The sequence below is a fragment of the Podarcis filfolensis genome (assembly GCF_964270895.1).
Source record: "Podarcis filfolensis genome assembly, chromosome: 4".
Lineage (NCBI taxonomy): Eukaryota > Metazoa > Chordata > Lepidosauria > Squamata > Lacertidae > Podarcis > Podarcis filfolensis.
Genome location: NC_139607.1, coordinates 49372553 through 49388784, shown reverse-complemented (window position 1 = coordinate 49388784; position 16232 = coordinate 49372553). Strand labels below are relative to the sequence as shown.

The following is a 16232-nucleotide window of genomic DNA, read 5'->3' as shown; positions in this document are numbered from 1 at the left end:
ACAAAATAATCAAATCTTCTGCATGTACTATGTCTGAGCACCTTGAGCTCCTTGCAGGGAAGGTGGGATATAAATTAAATTTCAAAAGTAAGTGAGTTTGTCATATAACTCCTCCCAGTCACTTGTAGTTGCACAACCTGAATTTGTCAGTATGTGATTGAATTTCACTAAAAAAAACCCAAACAGCAGTCTATATTATGTTCTTAATGGTCAGGGTGAGGGATTTAGTCAACCACGTGTGTTACTTCACATAATAACTGCCCTTTTGTTTTATTTTATGGAGCACCTTTGCTGCTGCGAAGGAACCTGTCTGTGCCCTAAGGCAAACATCAGAGGCCTGCACTTTAACTATTCACTGAGACAAGTCAGATTGGGGAGTGCTAGTGCAGGCATAGGCAAACTCGGCCCTCCAGATGTTTTGGGACTACAGTTCCCATCATCCCTGACCACTGGTTCTGCTAGCTAGGGATCATGGGAGTTTTAGGCCAAAAACATCTGGAGGGCCGAGTTTGCCTATGCCTGTGCTAGAGACAGGGCCTTTTAAGTGGTGGCTCCTATTTTCAGTAGTGTCCCCATCCATTGTGATGTGTGCTTGGCTCCATCCCTTGGAGATCCGTTTCTTTGGGGCTGTCTTTGAGCAGTTTTATTAATCATGCTTCTTGCTTATACATGATTGTTTTTTAGGTTTTACAGTTTTATTCTATTGGCTTGGACTTGATAGCAATTTTTATGCAGGCTGAAGAGTGTTTTAGAGGGTGTGTTAAGCAACTTACTGTTCCTGACCTTTCTCTTTTTGTGATAAGTTTCAGTTTTGTTATTTCAATGGCATTTGTGATTTATTGTATCGTATCTGAAAGCCACCTTGAAGAGACCTAATGTCGACAAAGACACAAAGAATTATATTTGGTCATGCTTCTTTGGAAAAATCAAAGTGCACTTCCCAGCTATATTTATATGTGGGCACGGGGGGTGGGGGTGGGAATACATAGTGATCTAGCTCATTAAGGTTGCCAACTCTTTTTCTGGCAGGATTCCTGTGCCTTTTAACAGGCGTAGGAAAAGAAGTAGAAATTCAGGTGGCAAAGCTTACCTCAGGCTGCACCTGCTGAATTTCCACTTCTTACATAGCTGTAAGTTGGCAACCTTAATGAGCGAGATCACGACCTCACTCCCTTCTTTGGAAAATACAGTGGTACCTCGGGTTAAGAACTTAATTCGTTCCGGATGTCCATTCTTAACCTGAAACTGTTCTTAACCTGAAGCACCACTTTAGCTAATGGGGCCTCCCGCTGCCGCTGCGCCGCCGAAGCACGATTTCTGTTCTCATCCTGAAGCAAAGTTCTTAACATGAGGCAATATTTCTGGGTTAGCAGAGTCTGTAACCTGAAGCGTATGTAACCTGAAGTATATGTAACCTGAGGTACCACTGTACACAAGAGGGACCCTGCCAGGAAAATAAAAGTTGGCAACCCCTATAATTCCCAGAGAAGCTTGAGAGTAATGCCAATAAAAATTGTAGAGCATTCTGCAAATAAAAAAAGGATATTTTTAAATAAGTAGCTGCAATCATTGGAAGATTGTTACCATTTCACAGATAGTGATATGAGGTCTAGAAATTGAGTAAACAGTTACTGTTGATGCAAGGGAAAGGGACCTTTGTCTCTTTAAGACAAGAGGAACTGCTAGTCATATATCTTTACTGTGTTGTGGGGTTATAAAAGCATACGTCTTCGTTCTTTTATTACATCTATAAACATCAGGCTGCAGTTGACTGTTCCCTGGATTAGAATGTCCTAGCGCTTTAAGTGAGTTTTGACAGCGAGAGGGAGGGAAAGTAGTACTTCTAGGGGTGGGTTTTTCCCCTTTCTTTTCTTTTTTTGAAAGTGGATTCTTTTTATAGGACCTTGTCACTTTCTTGTAAGCTTCAGCCGCTGCAAAAGTTCTGAGAGGCAATGAAACCAGGATATACCGGGTTCAGAGTTTGTTCTTCTTTGGCCTGTGTATAACATTCTGCTGTTTGTGAATGGTAAGCAGAAAGAAAAGTTTCGTGGTTTTGTTGAACACATTATTTATTTGAGTTCAGCCATTTGATTTCCAGCAGAAGTTTAAGCTGCTTTTTTTAAAAAAAGTGAAAGCTATTTACTTATCTAGAACCGGTCTTTCTGTTTACTGTTCTGCTTGCTGCATTTTAGAATTGCTTAACAAAAATGAAACAAAGTGGAACAATGAGGGTCTTGTATTTTAGTTGTATTTGGATCTACTTTGATTTAGTGCTTTTGAAGCTTTGCTGGATTATTCCAATTCTGAGGTTCGTAGTAGCTAAAATAAAATATTCGCAAAAAGTAGGGGTGGGGGAAAGAGTGATATATCTTATTATGTACATCAGGACAGTGAGAGAAGGCATGCCTTAATGAGAGCTGTAGCCAACTGGAATATTTTTTTAAATATTAGAATGCAATAATTCATCAGATATATGATCATTCAACTGTGTATTAATCTCATGAATATTTTCTTAGTATTTCCCCCCCCCCATTAAGACTAGAGAGAACAAATGCAGGAAATTGCTACTTTAATTTTATCCTTGCATTATGATCTGGGCTTAGTAGCATTCAAAATATGGCTGAGTTTTACTTGAGCTGTTAATTTTGCTCTTACATAGAACACTGCAATCTGACTTTTAATATTTAAAAGCAAATTAAAATAAGTAATTTTGTATTACACATTACATTTTCTAAAATAAGCAGCTGCAATAAGCTATAGCAGCAGTTCCCAAACTTTTTGAGTCGCAGAGCACTTTTTGGAAGAGAAATTTGTCATAGAGCACTATCGTCGTCCTTATGCCAAAGGCACATATTTATTTAATTTTCTTTCCAATTTCTTCATAGAGCACTTGGAGATGCTTTGCAGAGCACCAAGTGCTCCACGCAACGCAATTTGGAAACTGCTGATCTATTGTCTTTGGTTTATATTAGAAAGATATATTATATACCTCTGATTACCATATCCTGGAGGCATGAAGCTTTCCAGAGTTGGCTACTGTTAGAGATACAATCTTGCTCTGATTCAGCATAAGCATTTCTTCCTTAAAAAATATCTGTGGTCTGTGCATGATTTTGAAGCGCTTTCTGGTGGTACATCTCTTCCACGACCAACTTACATTGCCTTCCATGCGGTCAGAAATTATTGTACAAATGCAACCCTGTTCCTAGCTTAGGAAAGCCTGCGTCTCTGAAATAGCAACTAATGGGGGGGGCAGGATTGATTCTAATAGATACATGCACATGAAAATGTTGTATCAGAATGTATCCTCCATATACATTTCCTCAAAGTGTCTGGCAAACCCCTTGTGGCCAGCCATGATGTGCTCCAGGAATCTGACCCAAGTGCAGGGTAGCTAATCCACAAGGGTAACTAGACCATAAGGAACGACTCTGCTGGCTGACTCCTCAGGGATGTGATGGATGCAGCAAAGTATGACTTCGTTGCTGACCTCACTGCTGCACAGTGGGCACAGTTATGTATCCTATTATGTGTTGGATCAGCTTCATAGCAAGGTTTCAACCTTCATCCATCCCACTCCTTCAACCGCTCCTCAAAATACCAAGGAGAATTGCAATCTCCATGGTCAATTATGTCAGTGGCCCTAGGAATCTCACTGTTCCACAGTGAAATAGAAGCACCGAGAGGATCACTTGGTCAAGCCACTGTAATGTCCCCCAGAGCCATCAGAAATCCATTAGAATTTATCAACCTCCAAGAGCGGACCACCCCAAGCGGTCCCTTTCTCCTGCAGGATGCAAGACCAAACTTTACCAGAAAGTGGTCTGACCATGACAATAGGGCAGCATCTAGCCCTCCTGTTTCCAGACCACCACCCTTCCCATTTGGAGCAAAGGGCAAATCAAGGCTGTCCCTTGCTCCGTCCTATAGGGCACATTACAGAGCAAGATTGCACTGTGTTATAAGAAAAACCTGCTCCTTTTCCCTTATGGGGTACCCAAGAGCCCGTATAGAGTCCTTATGTAGGTTCTCTATTGGTAGGAGAAAACAACAGAGGCCAACGAGAGAATATGGAGAAGCAAAGCAGCTAGTAAGCCTGATCTTTATTAAACTGTTGCAACAGGGTGCTTGCTCCCCCCCCCCCCACGCAGGAGGGAGGAGGAACCCAGAACCATGGTGTGCAAGCCCTTATATAGACTTTTGAAATTACCACCCTGTAGCTCAAGTAGCTTAAGACTACCCCCCAATACATCAGACATACATCACAGAAGAGGCGGTCTACAGCAGAATCCTGTCTGGCAGGAAACCAGTTAATGGGTTTACCTCAGTAGTGTCCAAACTTTTTTCAAAGAGGGCCAGATTTGATGAAGTGAAGGGCCGTGAGGGCCGACCAGAGGGCCAATCAAAGTTGTTAACCTTTTTTTAGGATTGAAGTTGTTGAGGTTTTTTTAGGATTTTACCCCAGGAAATAAACTGCCACAGGGGCTGGATTAAACTGACCGGTGGGCCAAATTAGGCCCCCGAAACGGACTTTGGACATGCCTGGTTTACCTGGACAACCTGGCCATTCTTTTGTGATGATAAATACTTAATTCCTGAGTCCAATGAGCACAGAGACAATGGGGAGGCTTTTCCCATTTCCTTCCAAACTGCAGCGTAATATTTGAGGTCACTGAAAGAGTCAAAATGGCTTTAGGACTGTTTTCCTGTACTGCTTCAGGCATGTGGTTTATATATTTATGTATGTGTTTGCCTGGTACATTTATGAACATTTATTTTATATCTTAGACCTTATAATTCTCATAACAACTGCAAGACCAGAAAGGAGAAAGCAAGCAACTGTAATATTTTAAAATCATAATATTTATGATTAATAATAATCATTATTTATAAAGGACCTCAAAAGCTAGGTGCTGTCTGATGATTGAGTTAAAAAGAAGAAATCCTACCTGCAGTCTTGCAGTCAAAGATAATATAGGTATACAATGGGGAACTAAACTTTGCAGGCTTTGCAAATGCGGTGAGGAAAATTGAGGGAGAATAAGCGTTTGAAATGTGAATAAAAGCACTTCAAACCAAAACAGTACAAGCTTTTTCTACGGCATGGTAATAGATCTAACAGATAACTTTCAGACCACAGGTATTGGAAACAAAACACCAGCACTCTAGCTTTCAGGACTGCTAAACACAACTGAGAGAACCTGAGTAGCAGCACACCTTTGTTTCCTAATCCCCTGCGGTAGACAAAGTGGCTGAGAGTGTTTCTCCAGCTGGATGCAATGAGCAAGGAACAGCAAAAGGAAGTTTGGGCTGTACTGGACAATGAATATACTGATAGGAGTTTATGGTTGCTAGACCTTTCCCTGGATTCAGTAAGTTTAATAATTTAATAAAAGTTTAGGGTGTTAAAATGTGCGCCAGACCACTGTAAACCCTGGATCTAACAAGTGTTAAAAGCTAATTAAGACAGCCAGAGATTAGAGAAGAGAGCTGGGAGCAATGTGAGTTGGAAGCTGAGAGTAGGGCGTAATGGGACGGAGAAACAAAACAACAAGCAGGAGAGTCGGAGCAACGTTTGAGAGAAATGTTCAATGTCCCTTTGAATCCAAGGCTGTGGCTACAGGAGAAACAAGACCCTTTGGGAGTGTTAATGCTATGAATCCCTCAATCGTAGGCTCAGGTTGTATATATTCGTAAATAACCCCAAGATCATAAAGATGCCACACAGTCTCTGCTGTGCTGTATTCCAAAGGCAAACACAAACCCTGGGTAAGTGCCTGGAACTCCTGGGCTTTCACAGTGCTCAGAGATTGGTTTTGACATGCAACAATACAGAGCTCTCATTGAAGAAACATGCATGAACACTTTTGCTCCTGAGGCCTTATTAGGTGTTTTTACTTTTTAAATATGATTGTTACACAGTTAGGCTTTTGTGTACCTCTTTTGCAAATGCAAAGTTTTTTCCCATTACTTCCCCCCAAAAAACTGTGCAGGGAGAACTTAGGGTCAGTAGGCCAGGGCTGCCACAGCAGGGAGAAGTGACCTGCTTTGGGGCACTGTGATGGGGAGATAGATGGAGGCAGAAAATAGTGGCTGAGATTTGCAGCAAGATTTTATTATTATTATTCATGTGTTGGCACTATAAGGGACCAGAGGGCACTATTTGGGACCATTTGGGGCAGCATGCAGTATCATCTTGGAGCACTCGAAGGCTGCAGTAAATAATAATAATAATAATAATAATAATAATAATAATAATAATTATTATTATTATTATTATTATTATTATTATTATTTTAAAGCTGCAAAATTTTCATACGACCCGTTTTCAGAAAATCTTTCCATGTGTTTGGGTACATTCATGAGCCCAGTCTGCAGTATAGGTAACCTGACCCTCTGTTTCAGCACCACAAAAAGCACTGTATTTCAAATGCTGTTGCCCTAAACTTTGTTAAACAGCAACTTAGCCCAAGTCTGATCAGTCCTGATGAGAAACAGCAATGTCATTTACATATTAATCCTCTAAGGATAAAGCAAATGTTGAGGGTGACTTGTACCCCTTGGAACCCTTAAATTTCATTTAAACAGGCACTTGCTGTTAGTTTGTCTGAAGCAAGGTAATATCATTGTCTTGATAAATCAGTGTAGCACCACTGCTGGCTCATGTTCAGTTATCCTCTGTAATCATCTCCAGATCATTCTCTAAAGTGCTGTTGCTTGGTTGCCATACGTTTGATGTGTTGGCATTATAGGTTTCCTTTACCTTGGCACGAAAATGGCATCAAAGTAAGTGTCAGACAAGTTTCTTTGCAGAGAGCACTCCATGGGCAGGGTGCCACAATCAAGGAGGTTTATTTCCTGTTAGCCATCTGTTGTACTTCAAACTGGCGCTGCATTAGAAATCCCTCCCACTTATTGTTATTTAACATTCTCCAAAAAAATTTCAAAACTGCATTAAGAATGTATCAGAAAGAAGATTCTGGTGAAATCATCCTGGATGGGAGGTATGGTTTTGTTGTGCTTGCCGTACTTTCAGGGTTGCCAAGGGCTTTTTGTGAGGACCCCTTCTTTCATTCTATAAAGCATCTCTCCAGGGGTCTGAGTACCTGGGTATTTCCTGAAACCCCCATGACAGCCTCAGCCTGGCTTTCCTATAAGCATGGGAAGGTGGTGAGGCTACTTACTGTGCATCTGACTGCTCATTGTTTTTCGAGTGAAGTCTTTTTACCTTTAAGGGTTGAAAGATATATTTTAAAAATAAAAGGAAGAGCATCCCTTAAAGGCAAAATCTATGAGTGCAGGAATCTCAGGTACTCAGTGGCCAGCTGCGCCAGCCTCCCATGCTCCAATGTATGTGGTGGGGGAAACATCGTCCAGTACCTTCTGCCATGGGGTTTTTTTCAGATCAGGAAGTACAAGAAGTTGGGGAAGCCGCAGAACACTGGGAAAATGTTTAATAGAAAGTTCTGTTCTCAACCACTTCACAATGAACCCTGCACTGACCAAAATTATAAAGCAATTCTAAAGTCTCCTGAGAATGGAAACAGAGAAATGGAAGCCTCTTTTTTTGTAGGGAAAGGCATTTTTGAGAAATCAGATGACATGTTTTGGCACACCACTAATTCAGACAGTGGAGGTACTCAGAGAAGAGCTCTGCTGAAGACCTTTGAGTAGAGGTAGCGGGTAATATTCAACACTAATCCTTCTCAGAGGAGGCCTGTTGAAATTAAGAAACAGGACTGAGGTTCATTCATTTCAGTGGGTCTACTCTGCATAGGACTTGGTTGAATACAAACCAGATGATTGTTCGGGGACCCTGCAGTTACTTTCTAAAATGCCCTCATAGCATGGTGATATAGTACCTTCTATTTTACCTATAAGCAATTCACGAAGTGGTTTAAAGTTCGTAACCAGGTCCTGTTTATTGAACTTGCATTCCAATTTGTTTGAACAAAGCTTGTACAAGGGACACACTGTATCTACTGTTTACTGAGCATCCATGCTGATTTGTGTGCACGAAGGTTATACAACTTCCCATAAATTAATTGTTATTCCACACTTTCTAGTGTATTTTCACATCACTTTCCGTACTTCAAAAGTCATTTTTTTTAAAAGTAGTTTTTGTGCATAAGAGTTCCAGACCACTTTAATCTTCTCTAATTGCCCAAATCTAAATTTGCCAACGTGCGGCTGATCCCCTCCTGCAATACAGTAACAGTTTGGAGGCGGTCCAGGAATTTGTCAGGTTTTAATATCATTGTAAATTTTGATTTGTTAGCTGCTTTGAGGTTCTTTGGAAAATTTGGTGGCATTATACGTCCATGAAATGAATGAAGCGCAGACATAATATGGCCATACTTTACATTCACCTCACAGCAATAATTTGAAGTAGGCTGTTGTTGTTTTCATTTTATAGAACAACACAATGAGGCCAGGAGAAAATTGACTTTACCAGATTCAACCATCATATACATAGTACCATAATTTGAACCCATGTCCCAATCCAATATAGTATTCACAGAACCCTGTGTGCATTTCTTTTTTCTGCTAAACTAGTTTTCTTATCTCGACAAATAACTGGTAGGTGTAGCAGATTTTGTTCCCACTCTGCCTAGTACTAAATACCTTTATTCCTACAGGTGCTTACATATGCATTACTGAGAGAGAGAGAGAATAATTTGAGGAACTTTATGCATTTTTCTTCTCTTTCCTTCCTCCTTTCACCCTTTTTAAAAATCTAAGCATGTGTAACTATTAATGAATAAGGCCATGTATTCACTTGAGAATGGAAAGTGTATTTCACTGACTATCAAACTGCAGTGTTTAAAAGCACATTACGAGGGTGTTTTTGAATGGAAAAGCAAAATTGATGCCCCCCACTGCATATTGGAAATTGCTGTTACTTTCTGAAATGCCCTCATCGCATGCTGGTAGAGCACCTCCTATTTTACCTATAAGCCATTTATATTTGGTTAATCAGAGGTTTGGATAAGCTTGAGTGCTGCCGTATAGAGGGGTTTGGGGGAATATATGCTGAATTCAGATTAACTGGAAGATTGGCATAATAAAGGTTTGCTGATTGTGCTTTAATGTAGCTGTTTCTTTTAGGGGTAAAAAGAAAGGCAAATGAAGTTCCCACTCCCCAAGAATACCTTCAATATTCATATAGGGAGTAAGGGGTTTTCCCCCCGAAGGTGACTATTATGAGTCTAAAAATAACACCTTTGGTTACATTGTTGAGAATGTCATTTATAAAGGCTATCCATCTTCACAATTCAGAGCACAATTTAGGCTGCAATCCTATACCTACTTACCTGGGATACTAGACTGACAACGGCAACTTTTTGCAAGTATTGATTGGACGAGGATAGCCAAGCTTATTTTCTTTGCTAAATATGCCATTTTAAAAAAATTCTGTCAGTGTGGAAGCTGAAATAGGTCTGCTATGCTCCATCTTACATTCATTAGTCTCCCATTACTTTATATTTTTAATAGAAAAAGAGGAACTGTTCCAGAATTTGCTGGCGCAGGTGATCGAGCAATTCTCCAGGTAATATTTTTATGCAATAGTTTTAGTGTAATTATATTTCTCCTTGCATTCATTTCAACACTGCAGTCCCCAAACAGTTTGCTTTGAGATAAATGCGCCAGCTTTTCTCTCATTGTTCTGCATAGTGAATATGGTATGCCTGAGTCATTTAAAAGTTTATACAGGCTAGTCAAGCAGAGAAAGATGAATTAATTGAAGGCTGCAATCCAGAACCCAATGGGATTTTCCAGTGACTAAACATGCAATGAATTCACTGGACTCCCCCCGCCATCTTGTAACTGAAAGGAAATAGAATTCATCTATGCTGCATTTTGTAAGAGGGATGCAAAATCCCTAGCATTGTTCTAACTAAATCAGAGTGTTCAACTCCTTAGTCAACTCCTTAATAAACCACTTACATGATTGCAAAATAAAATACTGTAAAGCAGCATAAATGAAGCCACTGAGAAAATATAATTAATGCTGCTGGAATAAAGATCAGGTTATTATATTAAGAAAGGAAACTTTAATTTACACATACAGACTCTTTAGAAATGTAAAGATAGACACACCAGCCCACACACCCCATGTGTGAAACCCAGGAAAAACAGAGCTTCTAAAATGGAGGTCAGCTACCCCATTTATTTCATGAAGGGAAGCTTTACATCCCATTAAAGTAAGCAACTACACATAGATCAAGATTCCCCTTTATGGCAATAGCTTGTTAGCACAGTGGGAATTCTGCTATTTGTATATTGGAATAATTTTGCCTATAGCCAGTGGCGTAGCGTGGATTGTCAGCACCCGGGGCAAGGCAAGTAATTTGCACCCCCTAACCCATGGATTTGCGCCCCCTAACCCATGGATTTGCGCCCCCTAACCCATGGATTTGCCCTAACCCCAGATGTTGCGCCCGGTGCGGCCAGCCCCCCCCTGCACCCCCCACGCTACGCCACTGCCTATAGCTGATCACTAGACCAAAACAACAACTTATTAATGGGGTATCTGCACTTAATGGGGTTTTTTTAAAAAGTATATTTAAATGGATTCAAAGTCAGAGTTTTATATTAATATTTTCCCCATCAACAGAATTCAGGTTTGTTATAAATTCACTTAATTGTACAGCTATAAAAGATGTGCATGCATTCCTGTTTAATTTTTTTCTCCCTCCAGGGTATTTAAAATTGATGAACTGAAAACCGACGTAGATAATCACTTGGCAATGCTGGAGAAAAGAGTTGAATGTGAGTATTTTTATTTTTTAAAAAACATAGGCAATTGAAACCTAGAATTAATTTTGTGTCAGTTTGAGACGGTGCTGAGCCCCAGAGGTACAGATATATCCCATTAGGACCATTCCTCCTGCCTTTTATCTTTTGTGAGGTACAAAACTATACTGAAGAGGGAAGGGGTGAATCTACAAAATATAGAATTACTTGTTAAAGTAAAAGTCTCAATTTATATTTTGCATCATTCTGTTACAAGGAATATCTGGAAAGAATTATATTGAGACCCGCCTCCTGTAATTGCACCCAGTTTGTAAATCAATCCTATCCATTAAACTGGAAAGACTCAAGTCCCCAGACCAGGTTTAAGCTCCTGTGCATGCTTGACAAATGTAGCAATCTACTACACCCATACATCCTCCTTGAATTATGCCTCTTCTACTTTCTTCTTCCTACTTATTTTGGGGGTTTGATGCTCTCAGGCTTCATTCTCATGCTGCTGCTCTCCCAGGTATAAAAAGGGGAATGGGAGCTGTGCTCCTAATACTGCCCCAAAATGCATTTTGCTCAGTCAAGAATTGTTCATGCTTCTCCTCAACATACTGCTTTCAGTCCAGATTGATTTTCTACATCCTGCCACCCAGAAGGTTTACTTGATGCACATTTGAAAATCCTCCCTTCCATTAGGCTATTCAGAAGGAAGTGGTCATTACAACATTGTTGAGCAGGTGTTATTATTGTACAGGCTGCTTTTGGTCTAGATTTATTCTAGAACCTGCCATCCACAATGGTGGGTGCAGCTACTTGATACGTGTTTGAAAACCCTTCCCTTGGTTAGGTTACTCTCATCGTTTCCTCCCTGCACTTTCCCCCAGATGAATGCATAAGGAGCTGGTGGTTGCCATCTTGGCATACTCTCAGCCATAATGCCATTGGTCAAGTGTGAATACACACAAACACCCCTATTGCTGGGACTTCTTACAACTGTTTTCACCTGTTGTTAACTGGGCACACTGTGGGGTAATAATGTAGATTCAATCTGTAATGACCTTTTATTTTTGGAATGAAACCAGTTTCTCAAGAAGCACTTCTCAGGGCAAAATAAAAAAATGCAGTAGATCAAGATTGATGGCTTTTGGCAAAGATATAATTCTCCTGACTCCTACCTGCTTTTCATAGGCTGGCTACTTTCTGAAGCCTTCCCCCCAACCCCACCCCACAAGTGCTGCTGAAACACCTATATATTTCCTTTGAAGTTCTCAGTGAACTGGTGGTAACCATTGGCATGCACACGAAAGCTTATACCCAGAACAAACTTAGTTGGTCTCTAAAGTGCTACTGGACAATTTTTTAATTTACTCCACGTACGTATTAGGTAGTCTGTTGCCCTGAATATGCAGGAAGAGGAGAAAGAGAGAGAAACAGCAGAGACAGGTTTGCAACCTTATGCATCTTGCTTGCCAGTGCCATTGTGGGAAGTAGGGGGACTAGATGATTATATGTACACAATGAGATAAGCAGACAGAACAGAGAGAGGGAGATTGGGGAAAGGGAGAAAGCTTCCTCAACAGTCTCCTGGTTGCTAAATGTGGCATAGTTCATAGCCTGGCAGATGGAACAAGGGTGGAGACAACAACAACCCTAAAACAGCACAGCCACTGCCACTGCCCACCTGAATGTACAGCCAGGACGATACTGCTGCGTTTACTCAGGAGCAAGCCCTATTACACTCAGTGGGACTTACCTCTGAGTAGACATGGACTCAGATACATTCGTCACATGAATACATTTTGAATGCGTTATAAGCATAGAACACCAGATGGCGCCAGAGAGCAAAAAGGAGTTTATATGGATTTTTACATAGGCTTTTTTTGGGTAACGATTTATAACGATTTCTGACATATTTATAGCGTTTTTAACCTACGTCTAGATCCACCCATGTATAGGATTGCAGTTTACATTAACAAGTCACACAGTCTTCCGAGTCTTTGCCCACTAAGTTTATGTCTCTACTAGCAGTTGCACCAGACATCTTAGCTCCCTGAGGTATCAGAACATCTCAGCATCAGATTAATATCTACTGTTCCATGAGCCAGTTTTCTTTAAAAATCAAGCCTCTCCTCAAATGTCTAGTACACACACAGTATATATATATATATGCCTGAGGGCAGGCAGGCAGGTAATTGAAGAGATTAGTTTAGTATTATGAAAAGGAAAATCCTTTGAAAACATTTTGTTTACAAACACAGTGGAGACCACTGGGTGGTATTCAGCTAAGTTTTACTGAGAGTAATCCCACTGAAATGAATGAACCTAATTTAGTTGTTGCCATTAATTTAATGGGCCTGCTCTGTGTAAACCCTGGTTGAATACCACCCAATGTACCAAAAATAAAAGGTAAAGGGACCCCTGACCATTAGGTCAGTCGTGACCAACTCTGGGGTTGTGGCGCTCATCTCACTTTATTGGCCGAGAGAGCTTCCGGGTCATGTGGCCAGCATGACTAAGCCGTTTCTGGTGAACCAGAGCAGCGCACGGAAATGCCGTTTACCTTCCCACCGGAGTAGTACCTATTTATCTACTTGCACTTTGACGTGCTTTCGAACTGCTAGGTTGGCAGGAGCAGGAACCGAGCAACGGGAGCTCACTCCTTTACGGGGATTCGAACCGCTGACCTTCTGATCGGCAAGTCCTAGGCTCTGTGGTTTAACCCACAGCGCCACCCGCGTACCAAGAATAGGTTGATATATAACCTCTGTTCATTTCCATATAGTTTGCATAGGAGAATCCAGTGCAAGCACACCCAGCAGACAATTTTTCATACATACAGTCCTCTGCTACTGTTATTTACATGTGGAAAGGTATGATGGCTTAGCTCCCCAAAATGAGATTGTGGGTACGTTGGTGGTTCTGCTACTTCCCAGCACAGAGCAAAGCCATGGCTGGATAAGGGCAAACAGGGCTGATGCCTTCCACGGTCTTTCACAACTTGCTCTTCTTTAGTGTTCCTCTTTAAAAGTGGGGGTGAGTGAAATAAGTTTCACTTCATTAAAGAGGTAATAATAATTCGTGAAAGCAGAGGATTTATGAAAAATGAACTGACATACTGATGGCAAACTTGGCTTGATAGCAATCAAATTTGATTTCAATCAAGCCTGACTCATTAAGACATGTTTTCCTTTTTACACACTACTATTTCTCATTTTCTTTCTTCATTCACCTATTCAAATGCAGCAATCACATTTGCATGTATTATGGAAGCTTCTTCTTTTCAGACAAATATGAAAGCTTAATGTCACCCCTGGAGAAGTTCCACTTGACATGCGTTACACAACAAATGAGAGGAGCTCAGGAGGATATTAGCCTTTTAGTAGTAGTAGTAGTAGTAGTAGTAGTAGTAGTAGTAGTAGTTTATTAATGCTTGGGCCTTAGGCCATTCACACATAAGGTAGATGGGTACAGTACAAAAACCAGTAGCATAAAATACTGCATGACATGTCATTACTACCTAGAATCATATATAAAACCGCCATCTTGTGTTCCACAACACATGGGAGTAGGAGGATATTGGCCATTTTATTATGACCAAATGAATCCCAATTAAACACTTGTAAATTTCCTTGAGTTTCCTAGGTACCAGCTTGAGCACAGCAAGCAAGCAGGCTGTGAAATTATCCTACTGAGTATGGTGTACACTTAATGCAGTGCCATTTTTTTAAAGTCCTTCAGCAACCAGACAGCAGAAAAAAGCCACTTATCTATTCAGATTGTATTAAGCTTTCAAGGCTGCATGAAATGCATTTTTTGCCACCTGGACACATAACAAGTCAAACTTTTTGCCCTATGCCATACATATACAGGAACAGGATTTCCTGTGCTGTTTTCAAACCCTGCTTGATATTTAAAGAACAGCATCATATTTTCAAGTAATTATCAAGAACTGAAATTACTTCCCAGTTCCCAGATTAGGTTATGATCCTCACAGCTTCCTCTTTCATGTCACCTGTTCATTTAATAGGGTGCTTTAAGCCCAGCAAAGCACGTTTGTCACAATACAATTACAGCTCTTCTTATTGTTAACATATCATTGCAATAGCTTTGTCAGGTGCTTTCATCTATTCATGTTCTGAGAGAGACTCTGAAAAACAGCAAGACAGCTAAATATTGCTGTGTACTGCTCACAATAGGTACTATGACTGTGAGTTTTTTTTGGGGGGGATCTCCTAAAATCTTGTCAGTTTTAATGATTTATGATGTTTGCCGTACATGCTTGCAAAGGAACAGGTTTCGGACAGAAGGACCATTGAGTCACTGGCAAACACCACCGCTCGGTGCCTTTTGAAAAATCTGCACAGTTACTGAAATGAGATCCTTCGGGTTTCTCCATGGTAACCCCCCTGTTGTTTCACTTTGTTGACAGTGGAAGGACTGAAAGTAGCGGAGATTGAAAAGTGTAAGAGTGATATTAAAAAGATGAGGGATGAAATGGCAGCGAGAAGCACCAGGTAAGTTCTGCTTTTCTTTTCTTTTTCTTTCGTCTTTGAGGAAAACAGCCTCCTCAGAGAGATTCCTGCATTAAGACTCTTCCAGTAATCCTAAGAAAGCTTACTTGGAAGTAAATCACATTGAGTTCAGTGAGGTTTACTCTCCCAGGTAAGTATGAATAGAATTGCAGCCTAATAAACAAATTTGTAATGCTTGATGGTCTGGGGTTGTTGTTGTTGTTTTTAAAAAGCTGTATAATCCAACAGCATGTAGTATTATGAGTTGCCGGGGGGGGGGGGGAGGTAGGCTGTGTGCAAGATCCTTCTAATTCAGGGGTAGGCAACCTAAGGCCCGTGGGCCGGATGCGGCCCAATCGCCTTCTCAATCCGGCCCGTGGACGGTCCGGGAATCAGCGTGTTTTTACATGAGTAGAATGTGTCCTTTTATTTAAAATGCATCTCTGTGTTATTTGTGGGGCATAGGAATTTGTACATTTTTTTCTTCAAAATACAGTCCAGCCCACCACATGGTCTGAAGAATGGTGGACCGGCCCACGACTGAAAAAGGTTGCTGACCCCTGTTCTAATTCCTAGATCCAGCATGGATTCCATTGCTGGAATAGCCAGGCCAGCCTAGTAACGGCCTGCGAAGTATGAGTCATTAAGGGAACAAAGGTAGTGTCTGTGTGCTGGAGAACAAATGGGTGGGCCTCCCTCTCTCAACTGTCTGTTTGTTAGAAAGACAAACAGCCAGAGTGGAGAGTTGAGTGATGTGAGCTAGAAGCTGGATGAAAAAGCTGCAGGCTGGGAAGTCAGAGAAAGAGAGGCATGGCTGATTTCTGCTGGATTCCAAGGCTGTGGCTATCGGAGAAGCAAGACGTTCTTGGGGTGTTAATGCTGTGAACCCCTCCATCATCGGCTCAGGTTGTATATATGTTTAAATAAACCATTTATAGAAGAGACACTGCAGTCTCTGCTGTGCCTCATTTCTAA

The 16232-nt window shown here is 40.9% G+C and overlaps 1 protein-coding gene across 8 annotated transcripts in view; it reads left to right on the top strand.

Moving 5' to 3' along the window:
• The window catches only part of PDE9A (phosphodiesterase 9A), an 80574-nt gene that overhangs the window by 27765 nt on the left and 36577 nt on the right, over positions 1-16232 (top strand). For 4 of the 8 annotated variants that reach the window (XM_083611948.1, XM_083611950.1, XM_083611953.1 and 1 more), the window contains 3 exons: positions 9496-9550; positions 10703-10773; positions 15176-15260. In XM_083611948.1, coding sequence (XP_083468074.1) covers positions 9496-9550; positions 10703-10773; positions 15176-15260 — 211 coding nt within the window. Of the gene's footprint in view, positions 1-1743; positions 2027-9468; positions 9551-10702; positions 10774-15175; positions 15261-16232 lie in introns of those variants that run through there. The other 4 variants (XM_083611947.1, XM_083611949.1, XM_083611951.1 and 1 more) reach the window with 3 other exon arrangements.